General features: G+C 39.9%; 1 protein-coding gene and 1 long non-coding RNA gene across 3 annotated transcripts in view; one reads left to right on the top strand and one right to left on the bottom strand.

Annotated features, from left to right (window-relative positions):
- ASB4 (ankyrin repeat and SOCS box containing 4) overlaps positions 1 to 17,952 on the bottom strand; it is a 66,514-nt gene that overhangs the window by 2,745 nt on the left and 45,817 nt on the right. The window contains exons 3-5 of one of the 2 annotated variants that reach the window (XR_007402003.1): positions 10,261 to 10,751; positions 7,040 to 7,595; positions 1,170 to 1,283 (exon numbers count right to left, since the gene is read on the bottom strand). Coding sequence is in view for 1 of the 2 variants with exons in the window: in XM_035698494.2 (XP_035554387.2) it covers positions 1,170 to 1,283; positions 10,261 to 10,751 (605 nt within the window). In the remaining variant the exon portion in view is untranslated. The remainder of the gene's footprint in view (positions 1 to 1,169; positions 1,284 to 7,039; positions 7,596 to 10,260; positions 10,752 to 17,952) is intronic. The other variant, XM_035698494.2, reaches the window with a different exon arrangement.
- Positions 8,623 to 9,554, top strand: LOC112674896 (uncharacterized). The gene is made up of 2 exons (XR_003145655.3): positions 8,623 to 9,249; positions 9,390 to 9,554. It is a non-coding gene; the product is annotated as an uncharacterized LOC112674896 (long non-coding RNA).

The following is a 17,952-nucleotide window of genomic DNA, read 5'->3' as shown; positions in this document are numbered from 1 at the left end:
CAGCAATTTGAAATTAATCGAGATTCTACTATATATCCTTTATGTGCCTTATGTGGCCCATACATTCAGATATCTATTCTATTAATGATGCTCAAGCAGGTTAAGTAACTTTTTCAGGGTAAGATAGTTCAAAAGTAGCAGAGTAGGATTGTATCTAAGCAATCAAAGCAATGAGCTTTGTACTCTGGGCCTCGTACTTGTCCACCCGTTGGAGACAGCCTGTGACTGCTAAAACCAAGAACAACAGGCTTGGTGGGAGGACTGATTTACAAAGGCAGCAAAGTCCATTTGCAGAGTGAGAACTTAGCTTTGTCAATGGCTTTCTGCATGACTCATTAAAGATTTTTAATATGGTTCCTGCCTACTTAAAGGCTACAAGATAACTACAAGTCAATGAAACATGGGCACATGAATGGTACAGTCAGGTAAGTGTCTGACTCTTGGTTTAGGCTCAGGTTATGATCTCAGGGTCCTGAGATCAAGCCCCACATGGAGCTCTGTGCTCAGTGTGGTGTTTGCTTGAGAACCTCTCTCCCTCTCCCTCTGTCCTTCCTGCTCATTCTCTTGTCTCTGTCTCTTTAAAATAAACAAATATTTTTTTAAAAAGTGAATGAAATAATCTACATGAAAGACTAATCTTCTGGTAAAATATTATAGAAGCAACTCAAATATTATTATTATTAAATTATCTAAATTATTGAGGAGAAAGTAAACCTGTCACCTTTATACAAATGTTCAACTTTCTTTTTAAATGGAGAAATCCTCAAGACATTTCCAAATGTTACATACTTGATGCATCTATTTATTTTTACACCTGTGTTTTTTTTAAAAAGATTTTACGTGTTTGAGAGAGAGAGAAAGAGTGCACACAGAGGGAGGGAGAGGAAGAAGCAGACTCCTTGCTGAGCAGGGAGCCTGACTTGGGGCTTGATTCCAGGATCCTGAGATCATGACCTGAGCTGAGGTCAGACCCTTAACCAACTGAGCCACCCAGGAGCCCTGGCCTGATGACACAGTTAAAATGCATTTTATAACCATTTGCCTTATTGCATTTGAGTAGGTCTTGAAAGCATTCTCAAGACTAGTTTTTAAATAGAACTTTCTGTACTTCTATTGCAGTCTCAAACTATTTTACAGTGAAAAGCACAGAAAGTGAATGGATTCTTTACCTCCAGGTCATCATCAGGGATAGCTCTTTTCCACTTTACATTCCACTTGATGTGTTCATAGGCATTGACTACAACTTCGATTGCTTTGGGATAAGAATGGCAAGCCTGTATCACCTGTAGAGGAAGCACACAGCTTTATTTGTTCAATGTACATCTATGATTCATTCATTCTCACAGAGTCGTTGGGAACTTACGGTCCTGTTAGGCTACCTGAAGCCCTGAAATGCTTTTGCAAAGCCTCATGCCTTTGAGTTTTCAAACACCTGCCAGTCTTGAGATCGATGGGAGGATGAATAAAATCACACACTTCCTTCAACATTTAGAAGCTAGTTGAAAAGAAGTGCTAACAAAGAAGGCAGGAGTCCAATGAAAGGTACATCCTGTCCTTACAACCCTCACCCCTCCCCACCAGCTTCTCTGTATCCACAGGAACACCTCTAGCTTCTTTCTGCCAATCTGATCCTATCCCCAGAAGCCCTTTGAGTGTGACCTGTTTTCATTTCAAAGGGATCCAGCTGGTTCTGCAATGTGCCCCACAACTAGTCCACAGGGAACCCACAGCAAAAGTACTCTTGATTTTGAATTTTCCCATCATGAGGTACATGTCAGTTCCATTCTTCCCTTGGGACTCTAGAAAACATGTATCAAGCTCTCTCTGGAGTCCTCTTCAAGATCCCTTGCTGGATGGGAGATGAGGAGAAAGCCACTCATTGCTGTCATTGGGAGGGAGACATCCTTTTGCACTGAAACAACTTTCTCCAAAGAGAAGTTCTTCCTGACTTCCCAGTCCTTGTCAGCCTCAGCCTATTGTAGCTGGGCAAACGTCACACATTGGTTTTCCCCATCTCCTTTACAAGTCCACCATAAGTCATCCAGCATTGCATTTTTCAGTGTGGGCTGCTAAGAACCTATTGTCTTGAGGCCCCAGGCAAAACTGAGACAGAAAGTTTATCATTTTGGGGTACTTGGGTGGCTCAGTGGTTGAGCTCAGGTCGTGATCTCAGGGTCCCAGGATTGAGTCCTGCATCAGGCTCCCTGTGGGGAGCCTGCTTCTCCCTCTGCCTTATGTTTCTGTGTGTCTTTCATGAATAACTAAATAAAATCTTTAAAAAGATTATCATTTTAATGCACAGTTAAGCACTTGCACACACATGTGCACGTGTGTGTGTGTGTGTGTGTGTGGTCACCTAAATGAAGGACCCACATCAGGAAAGAGCTAATATTAAGAGCGTGTTAAGATGGAGCCAGCTGACAGTCCAACCTGCCATGCCAGTCCAAAGAGCTTCAGACTGAACATTTAATAGGAGGCTATTACATTTTCTTAACAAGAAAGGGTTGTATTCAATCGATCCATTCCATTAGGAGGTCTTTATTGAGCACTGTGCTTAGCACTATGACAGTAATTCTGAGAAGTTTACGACCTGGTTTTTGTCTTCAAGGAGTTTACAACCTAGTTGAAGAGAAAAGACGTACATATCTCAAAGAGAGAGCAATGTAAGTCAGTAAATAATAAGAGGCTGGCTTAAAGATCATCAATGTCTCCTGAGTATCATGAGCAAAAGCACAAAGGAGAAAACAAGGATATTAAGGCCACAGAGTAGTGTGAGGCAGCTGAATGGGAGTACACCAAATGGCTTCTCAGCTGGCATAACTGGCAGTCCAGAGAAGGAATGGTAACCGAGACTCTGAGAAAGAATAAGCAGGGCTTAATGACTAACCAGATATGACGAGTAAAGGACACAACTTTTAAGCCTGAGAACATGGACATATGGGGGTGCCACTGACAGGAAATGAGGAAATTGGAAGGACATGCTAATTTGGGGATGGTCAGATCGTGTGGGCAGGAGGATATGTCATATACAATGTCTTAATGTCCGTTAAAAATGTGCATGATAACACTCCACTGGGAAGGCCAAGATGAAGGTGGAGATTTGTGCACTATTAAAGAATTAAATCCACACGGCTCCATAATACTCTAAATGAGAATAAATGGAAATGGTAGAGGACCATGGTCTAAAGCCCGAGGAATCCAAACACGCAGGAGAGAAGAAAAAGGAAAAAAAAAAGTTACAGCCACCATTTTTTTTTAAGTACTTATTACATGTCAGGGACTATGTTAAATCATTGCATATTTGCCTTGCTCAATCTTCAAACAATCCTACAAGGTCAGCCCTTATACCCATTTCACAGATGTAAAATTTAAGACCAAGAACATTTAAACTCTAGGTTATTTAGCTAGTAAGTGACTGAGCTAGGATTAAAACTCAGGTCTGTGTGACTCCAAAAGTCAAAAGTAAACCAGGCCTTTCAGAGTGAAAAACATCAAGTGAGGAGAGCATTGGAAGCCGGGCTAGCACCAGAGCCATTAAGATTAGAGAGAGGAAGACTAGATACCACCAGATCTGATTAGAAGTCTAGTTTACCAAGGGTTGGATGGGTTCCAACAAGGAGAGATCAGACTGAGGTTGACAGGCTGGATGCACAGCTGTAACTAGGGCTGACCTACCCTCATCTTTAAGACCTTGGTGTCATAGCATACAGGGTTTTAGAGACCCAATAAATAACTTGCTTTCCTGAGTCTAGAAACTATTGAAAAACGAGATGAAGATGACAATCTGAGATCAGAATGCCATTTTTATTACTAACAAAACTGATTACATATAATATGTTGAATTATGGGACTACATCAAGCTTCCCAGCACTCCACTCCAAGATTAAATTTGCATCCCCAAACTATGGACCTCTGCCTGATGTAAAGAGCTTGTTCTTGGACGCTTACCACATAAAAGAACCAAGAACTCAGTTCTTCTCTAGGCCCACAGTTAAGCAACCAGTTCAATTCTTCCACCCAACTCATCAGTAGGTTAAGCGGAATAAGATAAGGTTGGGGACAGAGGTTGGTGGAACAATTTTAGCAGAACTTCTCTTAGAAATGCATGAGACTAAGGAGATGGCAGCAATTCTCTAATATAACACATCAAAACCTGGCTCCAATGGCCCAGATCCAATGGGAATCAGAAACAACAAAATATGGTGAGATGAAGCAGTCATGAGAGTGGGGATATCAGGAAAGAAAGATTTATAAGAATTTATTGGAGCATAGTTTCAAATCAGGAGACATGGCCTCAGTAGAGAACTGTGTCAGCCCCAGGAGACAGGCCAGCCAGAGGGCCTTAAGATAAGGGAGCTTTATTGAAATAGAGGTTAGAGTCAATGGCGTGCAAAAAAATGTTCCATAAGAGGCTTTCTGGAAAAGAAAACACTGCGTGTATATGTTCATAAATGCAACACAAATTTTTGCTAATATAAAGAATGTGCAGCCCACAATTTATGAATAATAAAATACTCAGTACTCCTCATTTCCTATTTTATATAGTTAATTGGTTCTCACAGAATGCTTTCACTGATTTTGTATCAATTTTGCATGGATATTGAATTGCATTCATAGCCAAAATCAATGTCTGCAATTGAAGAACACATGTAGTTGTTATATGAATGTTGGTTGATATTTTTATTACATGAAAGAATAATTGTTTCACAAATATGAAACAATGAAGACCTATTTTAGAACTTCACTCATTCATCAATGACATGAGTAACTTTTTTTGAAATATATAATAGCTTTTGAATCCTGGAATCGTATTTCTGCATTTTTTGGTGCTATTCACAATGTCAGAGCTCCAGACACTGACTACCTATTTTTAAGTTTAATCTGTATTAGTAACATCCTTTCCATTAATTTCTTAGGTCTAGACATCATCAAAGAAATAAATTAAAGTCTGATTGGTAGCATTTGCTGATTTCTGTGGCGTAAATACTACCATCACAGCCTATTCATAACTACTAACCTGGGGTCACTGCATGGTTGGGAAGGGATGTGCAGTAACAAATCATTACAGAATGTTTCCACCACAGGGGTATAAAAGATGCATATAACATCAAGAGTATAGGTGTGTAGAGTAAAATAATTAAGAGATATAATGAAAATAATTTTAAAATAGTGTTTTAAATACCTATTATCTTTGTTTTTAGTATACTTTATTTGTTGTAAGTTTATGTGACTTAATTTTCAGTAATGGCTGCACTTAATAATCAGCTTGTACAGTTCCTGAAATAAGGCATTGTGAGTCAATTCCCAGCAATCAGCTGCTTCCAGTTGGCCCATATGTAAGCACCATCATAAGCCATCACAGACTAACTGTATCTGAAGCTCTAAATCAGTGAAGGTGATTGGGTCCAAATGAGCGCAACATAAATAGTTGCTTAATGCAGGGGAAACATTCAACTACACATTCTGGGTGCAGTGCACAAAGTTGAGCTGCTGACCATGGTTTTGTCAGGCAGGCCGAAACCAAATAAAGAGCAATCCTATATCATCAACCCATAAGAAGGTAAAGAAGTAGGTTGGAGCCAGAGACCCATCGCTAAAGGACCTCTGAAGAGTCATCATTTTTGTGTCTACAGAAAGTATAGCCAGAAGGGCTTCCAACTCGCTGTGTGGCTGTCAGGGTGGGAATTTTTCAGCACTTAGGTCTTAGAAAATTAAGGCAAATGGGGCTGCTCTGTTCTCTAGAGCTAGGATGAGGATGACAGATAGGTTAGCTCCAAGTAAAAGAGACAGACAAAATCTGAGGCTGACTCATTAATTTGTATACTAGTTACAAACTACTGCCACGGTATCATAAAATGTTAGAGTTGCAAGAGACCCTAAAAATTGCTAACCTCCCCACCTCCTCTAATTTGGAGATGGGAAAATTGAAACCAGAGAGGCACACCGTAAGAGGAGGCATGAGGACTTAACCTCATGTCTTCTTACTCTGAGTTTAGTGCTCTTTCAAATATATTCTGATTACCTTCTTTTAATCTTAGATAATGGCCAATGAAATTAGTAGTTTAAGGACACAAATCTCATTGCACAGATATTCTGAAACAAGAAGCGCTCTTAACCATAATTACTTTAGGCTGAGTTTTGTTGAAATTTCAAAAGAATTCTCTTTCGAATGTAAAGATGTTGCTGGTAATATAAAAATAGCAACCATTGGGAACTCCATCTACATCCTTCTCTAAAACCCTCTAGCTAATCCTTTCTGAAAGGATGATCTGTGGTGAAAAGTACATTCTCAGTTGATAATCCAAAATAGAAATTTAAATTTAAGAGTTGCTAGTACAGAGATGATAGCTGAAATTAATCCAAGGCTTGTATCAACAACATGTATATAATGGAATTATACATAAAAAGGTGTGGAGAAATCAGAAAGCTTATAGCAAGGCTCTGCACAAGGTTTAAATGTGCACTCAGAAAACTGGCCTCAGCTCTACATTAATTCCCTGGCCACACTCACTCTTCATGGAAGCCACACTGGTTATATTTAAGGACAATATGCTCACATACCCAACAAAGATAATTGGTCCCCAGGTATTCCTTACTTTCTCCTTCTTGCCAACACCTTGATCAGTGAAGAGATATAGTTAAAAATTACCCTCCTCTTGCAACACATTACCTAATTCCCAACTAAGGTTTCCAGATTTAACAAATATTAATAATATAAACTGCCAGATTAAAATTGAATTTCAGATACACAACACAGAATCTTTAGTGTAACCATGTCCCAAATATTGTGTGGGACATATTTATATTAAAAATTACTTATTATAAAAAATTACTTCTTATATATCTAAAGTTCGTATTTAACCGAGCACTTGTATTTTATTTGGCAACATTAGTCTCAGTTCCCATTCAGAAATAGTTCAAACTAAGTTATGGACACAGGAAGTCCATCCATTCATAGTTCAGGAGCCTACTTCACGCATCTGGTGCCTTCATTTGCACCTGGCACACTCCCATAGATCACAGGGAGATAACTTGTTACCTTTTATTCGGCTGGAGGAAAACTTAAGTAGTTCTTAACCCGCAGTCTTTAGATGCACAAAGTTCAAAGCTCTCACTGCTGTCATTAGGTTTTGCTGACACTGACCACTATGTTTTCTGCTGACAGAAGATGGTTCTCACGGCAGGAAAGGCTTCGTTAGGAGCCCGACAGCCTCCCAGGTCTGTTCACTGGCACGTCAGGCATCTTCCAGAACTAAGACAGTTGGACCCATTGTCTCCAGGCCTCAAAAATTATTGTAATAGGCAACAACACAAAAAAGATCCTCAAGAGGCGTCAAACTTCAAATCATCACTCTACCCTGACTACCAGGAACCTTGACCATCAAGTGAGAAAAGATGTCAGTGGACTCTGAGGGAGAAGCTTCTGCTGGCTTCTCTGGGAGCCTGGAAGACGGAAGATACCCAATAAACTTCATTTTCTGTGAGTCTCTGCTGTCTCTATTCTCTCTTCATGGAAGAACAGTAGGATAAAGATTTCTTTCTACAGCGGTGGTCACCGGAGAGACCTTTAGACACTTCCCTTCATCATCTGACCCCTGAAGGCATAAATTAAAAAACAGATTCAGGATAAATCTCTCCACCACTTTTCCAAGACAAGTGCCACCTCTGCAAGCCACTTCAACAGAGAAATTCTTAGGCTACCTCTGCTCCTTTATATTGATATATCTGTGTACAGAAAGGTACTTAATGGTCAGAGAGACCACTTGTATTCTGGGCTTCATTTGCAGCATTGTTCAACAGCAGAAATCATCCTTACTTCCCCCAAACCCTTACATACCTTTCCCTCCCCTAGAAAAATGTCTTTCTTGCCCTACAAGAAAACCCAATCTTGGCTCCCCAGGGTGTCACTTCCTTCTGAATTATGCTGAAAGAAAAAAAACCAAATGTCCTTTTGTACCCTGGAAAGCAATTGCAGACCCTATAATTCTTCCCCCCCCCCCCTTATGTAATTTATACATTGGTTTTCAGTGAAATAAACCCTCTACAAATTTGCTTTGTATTTGGAAGACAGCATCTTCAGCTCTGACCTTGTTCCTTGTAAATAAGGAAACTGAATTCCCCATCCACAAGAGAACAAATCACTTTATCTTCTGGATAAATGAGTCAGTCATTTACTTGTCGTAAAGATGACTTTCTCTTTGGAAAGTCGGGCTGTGGAGGAGTTGTGCTAAATCACTTTGAAGCATCTGCATAGTAAATTGAAGAGTTTTTCTTTACTTTTCCTTTGGAAGGAGGCCAGTTCTCTCACACTGCCTGCTGGGTAGCAACAAAAATGTTTATAATACCAGCCATCAACCAGTAGCCAATTCTAACCTAAATCTCTTTAGCATATGGCCAAACTGGTGGAACTCAGAGAAGTGAAAGCGGACTGAATGAGAACACACTAACTCTGGATAATGTCCTTGGAACACACAATCGTACACCTAGTTTACAGGCGAGCAGAGCCACTGAAGTAAGGCCAATAGGGTGGATTGCTACAATAGACCAGGCTTTCATTTTGAGAGGAGGATGATGGAAGGAGACAATTTTGTTGAGCGCCACTACTGGGCTGGATGATTGACATATCTTACCCACCTATTTCTGAAACATTTTGGAAAAGCTGATCTTTTTACCTTCATTGTTTAGATGAGGAAATTGAGATCTGAGAAATAAGGGACTTATTCAGAAATCATATAGCACATAAATGGCCAAGTCAGGATTCATCGCTAAGTCTCTGCTCCTAATCCTCCTTGCTGTCACCTCTCAGAGGACTGCTTCTGTGAAGAGGACCTGGGGACCTTTACATTTGTAAGACTTCTCTCTGGTGAGCAGAAACCCCACAGGAAGGCCCATTCTCCTAAATCTTCCTCTCAAAGGGGAATGAGGAAAGGGTATTCTAATTACTTTCACTGAGACCTGTTTCATCCACAGCCAGCCAGCAGTGAGTTTCAGACTAAAACACCATATTTAGTCTCTGGGCAGTCTCACACATTGTTTCTTCTGGTTGGAGAAGCCCCTGTGGCTAAAGCAGGCTCAGGCACCAATTTAACTCATCTACAAATATGTAATAATAGCAATAGTGACAGCTGCCACTTCTCTATGGTTGCCACGGACCAGGCACAGTGCCACCACTTTTCAAGTATTATCTTGGTTCATTCTCAAAGCAGACTTATGAAGAGGCTATTATTATTCACAGATAAAGTGAGGCAGGTATGTTTCTCTGGAATCTCCATGCCCTTCATCCCTCTCCATCCTTTTCTCTGGAAAGAAGGTGGCCTTAGAACATAAATACACACAAAAATATGCTTTGTGGAGTGAGCTGTGTTAGAAAGAGATCAATTGTCTTCTAGAAGTTGCACTATGAAGATGGCCAGACTAATGCGACATAGGTGTGGAAAGAAGATGGACGTAGACCAAGGAAGAGGTACTTGCAGATGTGGGATGGGGCTGGGGCAGACACGCTGCAAGGGCTGACAGTGACTCAAGAGAAAGAGTAAAGAAAGATTTGCACCATCCTCTGGGCTCTGAGTATATCTGTGTGTTACTAGTAAGATTAATATCCTTCTGATGTAGGACCATGTCTGCACATGATTACTGAGGTAATAAGGGCAGAGTGTACCCATTTCACAGGGGAAGAATCTGAGGCTCAAGAGGCTTATGTTATGTATTCAAAGTCAAATTCTTAGGTCAGTGGCAAGACCCACATTTGTTTGGCCCCGAAGTCCATGATTCTTTATTCCTGGCATGGATAACTTGGCTAAGTCTGGAATGAATGAATTATAAGAGACAGTGCGGAGATAAAAATTTAAAGCAAGAACAATTCCATATGCCATTTAAAATGCGCTCTGCTGAAGGATGGCAAGTATTTGCCTGTCTGACACCACTGGCCTCTTCAGTAGACTTAATGTGGCTTTCCCATCTTTCTCACCTCAGTCCGGCAGAAGCTGCTACCAGGTCACTGGTGCTCACACAAGGAATGGAGAATTACCTGCCACTCTTGTTCTCCTTTTTACCTCTTGGCCCCAGATTTCAAACAAACAGGACCAAGACAAAGCAGCCAGGGTTGTGTGTGTAAATGCAAGGTCAGTTGGAGAATCAAAGGGAGTTAGGCTCAGATAAGCTTGAGTTACCAGGAGAGTTGAGATCAAGTCATCCTTGGAGTCTCGGGGGACCCAGCTGAGCACCTGGCTCTGTACGTGGCACCCTTGGACATAAGCTCACCTTGTGGAACTGTGGAGGGTATATGCGAGCAGCCCCGTGGTTCAAGAGCAGCTGATAGCAGATCTCGGGCTGCGCGGCCGGGCGCACAGAGGTGACCTTCAGCACATACTGGATGGCAGCACAGCCGTTGATGTCCATGAGGTTGGCTTCGGCGCCGGCCTCCAGCATCATGTGCATGAGCACGTGGTCACAGTTCCAGGCTGCCTTGTGCAGCGGAGATTTGAAGTCATCATCCCTGGCGTTAACCTCGGCCTTGTAGTCCAGCAGCATGCGGCAGATGAGGTGGTGGTCTCTGCTGTACTCCTGCTCCTTAAAGCGGAGGGCCCAGTAGGTTGCGATAGCCAGCGGAGTCTCCATGTGGGCGTTCACGCTGTCCACGATGGCCCCATGCTCCACGTAGAAGGCCACCAGCTCCGGGAGGCCGAAGTGGGCAGCTGTGTGCAAGGGCGTCTCCTCATCCTGGTTGTTGGTCTTCATGTTCACATTGGCCCCTAGAGAGATTGAGGAAGATAATTACCGAGTAAACGTATGTTGCCCTTATTCCCAAGGTTCAAGACATTTCCTTCCTGGCTGCTTCCCTTTATTTTATTTTATTTTATTTTATTTTATTTTATTTTATTTTATTTACTTTATTTTATTATTATTTTTTTGCTTCCCTTCTAACCCTCTGACTGCCTTACATAAGCCCTGCTTTTCAGGGTTCTTTGTTGGCCCCCAGGGAAGTCAGGCGTTCGAAACAACAGTGCCATCTCCTGGACAAGCAGCAAGTGCACCAGGGTTGGGTAGGTGTGGGGGGACAACAGAGGAAGATTTTGGAGGGAGAGCTGGAGCACTCTGTTGAGATTTTGTTCTTACCCCCAGGTGAACTGGGAAGCACAAAGTGATCCCTATCACTAAATAGCTTTTATTGAATAAATAGCAAATATCATTGAAAATAAAGGTGATATTGTAACCTTGGGAGCTCCTACAAGTGGCTTTAAATGTCATCAATTTCTTTGAATGTTTCACGAAATCATGTTTGTTTTTTGTTTTTTTTTCTCTTTCAAAGCTGGGAAACCTGAAAGTTTGGTCCAAGCAAACCTTAGTATCATGGAAATTGCCCAGTGCTGACTGCAAACAGCTGGTACTAGAGCCACCCAAGTCTAAGGCTCCCTTGGAGTACAACTGGGGGAAAAAGAGAAACACACACACTGTGACCACCAAACTAGCCTATAGGTCATATTTTGCTTGGAAAGGGGTAGAAGCCAGTATAACAGAAATACTCATTGAAAGAAAGAGAATAACTTAGAGACATATTTGATTTATGGCTGATAATCATTGTTAGAAATACAAATTTGTGCTGTTTGGAAAGCTCCGCAGAAATTATTTAACCAGATCCACTTGTTTAACGCACTGGGAAGTTGAAGTGAATTTTATTTTTCTGATAGAGCATGTTAAGTACTAGAGTGGTCAACTTAAGAAGCTGAAATTTTCCTTCTCTGCCTAATTTAATGGGGTGAATGCGTCGACCCCTAGGGGGCCTACTCTATAATCAATTCTACTGAAAACTTCTATAGCTACTTCAAGTATAATTCTAGCAAGATTTTTTATTATGATGATTGTTATTTCAGCAACTAATATTTATTAAGCACTTACCATTTGCAACATTCTGAGCTAAATGCTTCTCATGTATTGTCTCATCGAATCTTCCTAGCAACCCTTTGCAATACGTGCAATTTTTACCTTAATTTTACAGATGAAAAAATATGTACTTAGGAGGGTAATAACTACATCAAGCTAAGAAGCGATAGAACGGAGGTTTAACACCAGACAGGCTGGCTTCCAAATCTCTTATCACTATACCGTTTTACTTCATAGTACAGTAGTACTAGACTTTTCTAGAAGAAATCTTTTCTGTACTTTGCTCTCTTTTGGTATTTGAAAACTTGAAAGGACTAGAGAAATCACATTGCATTTTGTTAATTTTTTAAAAATCTGTTTTCCATTTATTGTTCCCCTACCCCCTTTTTAATGGCATCCTGTGGTCAGGTGGAACTTATTTGAGAAAGGCAATACTCCCACAAACATGCTCAGGCTCCTATACAAAATCAACCCCCCAGTGAGGTTTCTGCGAGCACTTTGCTCTATAAACTCCGAGGCTGTCTATTCTCTCAACTTGCAGAAAGCAGAATTCTAACCAAAGATGGTCTCACACGGAGCCATCTGTGTTCATCAGTATTCCACCCCGGAGAAGTTCTGGGTCAGGTGTCTTTTCAGGTCAGCCCTTCTTTGCTCTGTAGGGAAATGGAATGAATAAGAATGGCTTCCCAGAAGCCAAATGCAGGGTCACTTCAGACACTGGAGAATTTCCAGTAAGGAAAGGAATCAAAGGGTCAGGATGAAAATTTTACAGGCCAGCTTGGAACAACCACATCCTTTATTTTTTAATGTACTTAGACATTTACAATTGATCCTTGACCTGTTGGTACAACTAGATGTGCTGCATAGTTCTCTTTTCTGAATAGATCTTTATTTTTTTATATTTGAATTGTATCTCTGAGTGTAACTTTTCCAGAGAACATATAAAGTAGGATGATTCGAGGAGTTTTTTTTATTTTAGATTTTGTGATTTATTCAAGAAATTAGTGACCTCAAATGTAAATTCTTGGAAATCTTTAACAAATATGCTTTTTTACTTTTTTACTTTTTATTTTTACTTTTTATTTTATTTTATTTTTTTTACTTATTTATTCATGAGAGGCAGAGAGAGAGAGAGAGAGGCAGAGACACAGGCAGAGGGAGAAGCAGGCTCCACGTAGGGAGCCCGCCATGGGACTCGATCCCGGGACTCCGAGGTCACACCCTGGGCTGAAGGCGGAGCTAAACCGCTGAGCCACCCGGGCTGCCACTTTTTTAATTTTTAAAAAGGTTTTATTTATTTGTTAGAGAGAGAGCACAAGCAGGGGGAGTGGCAGACAGATGGAGAGGGAGTACAGGCTCCACACCAAGCCTGGGATCATGGCCTGAACCAAAGGCAGACCTTTAACCGACTGAACCACCCAGGCACACCAAATATTCTTTTTTTAAAAAAAGATTTTGTTTGAGAGAGAGAGAGAATGAAACTGGGGAGGAATAGACGGAGAGGGAAAAGTGGAGACCCCACTGAGCAGGGAGCCCTACCAGAATCCAATCCTAGGACCCTGAGATCATGACCTGAGCTGAAGGCTAACGCTTAATAAATACTCTTAATGTGAAAATATAAAATGTTAGTTTTCTAGTACTGCTATAACAAAGTATCACAATCTAGGTTGCTTAAAACAACAGAAATTTATTCATGGTTCTGGAGACTGGAAGTCTGAAATTAGTGTCTGCAGGGTTGGCTTCCTCCAAGGGCTTAAAGAGAGACTGTCTGGTGCCTCTCTCCAGCTTCTGGTGATGGCTGGCAAACCTTGGTGTTCCTTGGCTTATAGATGTGTCACTGCAGGGTCTGCCTCCGTCTTCACATGGCCTTCTCTCTGTGTCTGTGTTTTCACATGGCTGTCTTCTTATAAGGACACCAGTCATCCTGCAGTAGGGGTGCATCCTTCTCCTACTCAGCTAATTACATATAATTACATATACATAACTATATATACTATATGTATATGTACATATATACACATATACATATAGTTATATATATGTATATATGTGTGTATATATATATACATATATATATGTATATATATATATATATATATATGTAAAGAGAGAGATAGTTTTTAAAATACTGTAAAGCCATCACTCGCAGAATCATATCCCAGGTCAAGAAATCACATACCTCCCAGAGCCAGAGGGGCCCTCCACTTTTCTACTCTCCTTCCCCATCGCAACTTCTGCATCCTTCTGAAGGTACAATTCTCCTGACTACTATGCATTTCTTATAGTTTTACCACCTTTGTATATATCTCTAAGCAAGATAATTTAGTTTCATTTATTTTTGAACTTTATATAAATGAAATAATAAACCTATTCTTCTATGACTTGCTTCCTTCATTCAACATTATGTTTGTGAAAATAATCGACATTGTGATGTTTAAGCTGTCATTTGTTCATTTTATTGTGTTCTGCCTCACTGCACAAGTAATCTACAATCTATCCATTCTACTGGTGATGGACATTTCTAGTTTCAGGCTCTTCCAAACCCTGCTGCTATGAGTATTTTTGTACATCCTTTGTACCCTGGTGTTCATGTGCAGGGGTTCCTCTGGGTTCTATACCTGTGAGTGGAATTATTAGATCTTTGGGTATGCATACCTTCAACTTCATCAGATGGTATCGAACAGGTCCAGTTTACATTTCTGTAAGCCATGCATGAGGGTTTTTGTGGGGCCACATTCTCATCTGTGTTTGGTATTTTTGACCTATTTAATTTTAGCCAATCTGGTGGGTGCATAGTGATAGGTCATTGTGTGCAAATGTTTGTGCCCCTAATTACCAATTAGCTTAGACAAATTTTAATATTTATATTGACCAACATTGACTTTTGTTTACTACCATCAACATTTCCATGTTGTTACAGAATTTATTTATTTATTTTTTAAAAGATCTTATTTATTTATTTGAGAGAGAGAGAGAGAGAGAGAATGAGACAGCATGAGGGCTGGGGAAAGACAGGGGGAGAGAGAGAAGCAGATTCCCTGCTGATAAGGGAGCCTGATGTGGGGATCCCAGGACCCCAGGATCCTGAGCTGAGCCGAAGGCAGATGCTTAACCGACTGAACCACCCAAGCGTGCCATTACAGAATTACTTTAAATGACATTTAAAAGTAACTACATGATACTCCATCATAAGTCAGTTTACCTGACTATTGAATATAAGGATTTTTTCCCCAACATGTTGATCTTGTAATTAATGCTACAATTAATAAATCTGTAAAAAAATTTTAGGATTATTTCCTGGGCATAAATTCCCCCCACATAGAGTCATTAGGCTGAAATGTGTGAAGTGTTTAAAGATTTTGATGAATAATTGTCACAAGTTATATTCATGTGTAGCAGTGATATTTCACTCAGAAGTATGTTGTTATATATATTTTTTTATTTTTTTGCTAGTTTGGAAGTTAAAAAATGGTCTTCTTTTTTAAAAATATAAATTCATTTGATTATTAGAGTTTGAACACTTTCTCTGTAATTATTAACTAGTGGCATTTCTTCTTTAATTCATTATACATTACAGCCTTTCTGCTTTGTTTACATTTATATGAACCCTTCATTAAATTAGGATGTAGGCCTATATTATCATAATTGCTACAAATTTTTAACCACTTTATTTTGATTTTTCTTAAATACAATGACATCAACTTTCAATAGTCAAATTTTCCCCATTTTTTAAAAAAGTATTAGACTGTCCTACTCCTCTTAGAGGTTGCATAGATATACAGATTAATTATAATTTAGTTTTTTACACATTTAAAAAATGTTTGACACTTGATTCATCTGGAACTTATTTTGGTGTAGACATCAATTTAAGAAGAATTGACATTCTTACAATAAAGAATCTCTCTGTGCAGAAATATGGTCTATTTCTCCAATAGTTTTCTTTACACTCTACACTATACCTCCTGAAAATTTGTAGCAATTTTCATTCTAGGGAATAAATTATTCCATTCAGGGGCAAATTCTTTATGGGGTAAAGTAAATTTTAATGAGAGAGAACCCTTCACGAACCCTTTAATTTATGCAAGATGGTCTCCAGAAATAGTCTGGAATGGTAGCAAAAGAGATAGAAATTTTAATTTATACTGATGATAAAGAGCAAGGACTTTTCAGATTCTGTCTATGGGCAAAGAAGAAGAGATTTGGGTACAGTAAGAATAGGATGAAGAGGGGATATAGGATAAGAATTTGAACAGAAAGAGTGAGAGCTGGCCACAAGAAATGGCTAGGCCAGGCCCAAGGGAAAAGATAATGTTCAAACCAGGATTACAGAAGGACACAGTGTCAGTCAATATTAAATTCTGTCCTCCCGTACTCTGTGATAGTATCCTTTCCTTACTCCCCAACAGATAGAATCAATTTCATCAGTCTCAGTCTGAAAGTTCACTTTCTTATTTTCCAAATAAAATTTCCTTTTTTTCTTTTTTAAAATTTTTTTATTGGAGTTCAGTTTGCCAACATATACCATAACACCCAGTGCTCATCCCATCAAGTGCCCCCCTTCCAAATAAAATTTAATTGCCTCAAGTGCCCATTTGTTACACTGGCTGATCTTCAGTGCTCAGTCATCACTGTGGCTCCATCTGCTGGGCTTTGCTCCTCCCTGCAGGCTCCGGGTTGGCCCCCAAAAGCTGGATGCTCCAGAGCATCCACGTTCCCAACTTCTCTCAGGTCAAAAAGTACATAAGAGTGGGAGCAGAGAGCATGTCTCTTTCACTACAGAAACTGTCACTTCTCTATCTTCCCAGAATCAGGGAATCCACATCCCCCACCATATCCCTAAACTAACCCCTGCCTCCTTCCTGTCCAAATGGACTTGATTTCCCAAAAAACCTATGTGTTAGTGGGGAGATCAGTGGTGAGGTAGAGGACCAGGCCAGCCCAGTGCCCCTCAACCCTTTAAGACAGCCTTATTTTCTGTCCAGCTTCTTTCAACTTCCTCTAGGTTAGAAGAATGAACATGAGGAATCTCTGTTTTCTGTGTTCTTCAGGGATTTTGACTTTCCCTTAAGCCACTGACACCTTTGGTCCCAACTAGCTCAATATTGAACATTTTATCCATTCTTTGAAATAGCTCTCTTCAATAACAGTGATCAAGTGTTCATCTCAAAACTCATTCAGTGATTCTGTAAATATTTACACTGTTTCTATTCTGCGTGGGTACACAGAGACACCAGTGTACACTATGGTCAATGTCGCTACTATCAAGTCATTTACACTGGAGATGAGAGAAAATAAACACACAAGTAAATATGTTACAAGACCATTTCAGAGAGTTGCAAATATTATGAAGAAAATAAAATGGGTGTAATGATTATGACCGTGAGGGCTGGCTACCAAGGAACTGACCTCTAACCTGACAGTAGCTGTGAAATATTAGGCAGAAAAGCTTTCTGAGCAGAGGTAACAGTGAGAATGAAGGCCCAGATGGGTGAACAAGCTTGACACATTCAAGGAACAGGAAGAAAGATACAACATAAAAGTGAAGTTACAAGCATGATGTTGGACTTTTTAGGCCATATAAGAAGTCTGGGTTTTATTTGTTGGCTTCAATCATCCTAGCTTGATGTGGCAATTCATCAAATTTGTAGTAAAAAGTTAAAATATTTCACGGTTTTAGCCTCAGTGGCATAGTTGGTGCCCTTTATAGATATTTTAATTCAGTATCATTGTAACAGAAAAAACGTACACCTAAGCAAAAAAGAAAATACTCCTTTTATTATTTTAATTTCTTTTTATTTTTTATTTTTTATTTTGGAAGAAGGGCAATGCCATCATCTTTCCTTGAAGACTTTCCTACATTTCTTTGGTGCTTGCATACCCTGATGTATCATCTGTTTTTCTAAGCTTTCTCATTTTACATTAGACATACCTTTGTGGGGTATACATTACTGGATTTTAAAAAAATCATAGAGTATGCCTTTTAATAAGTAATTAAGTTAACTTTTGCCACCAAACAGCTATATATCTTTAAACAGTGCTGCCCATATGAGTAGCAGGTGCTGGGAACCAAAA

This window comes from Canis lupus, chromosome 14 (assembly GCF_003254725.2).
Source record: "Canis lupus dingo isolate Sandy chromosome 14, ASM325472v2, whole genome shotgun sequence".
Taxonomy (NCBI): Eukaryota; Metazoa; Chordata; class Mammalia; order Carnivora; family Canidae; genus Canis; species Canis lupus.
Note: the sequence above shows the minus strand (reverse complement) of the source record. Positions and strands in the feature narration are given on the sequence as shown.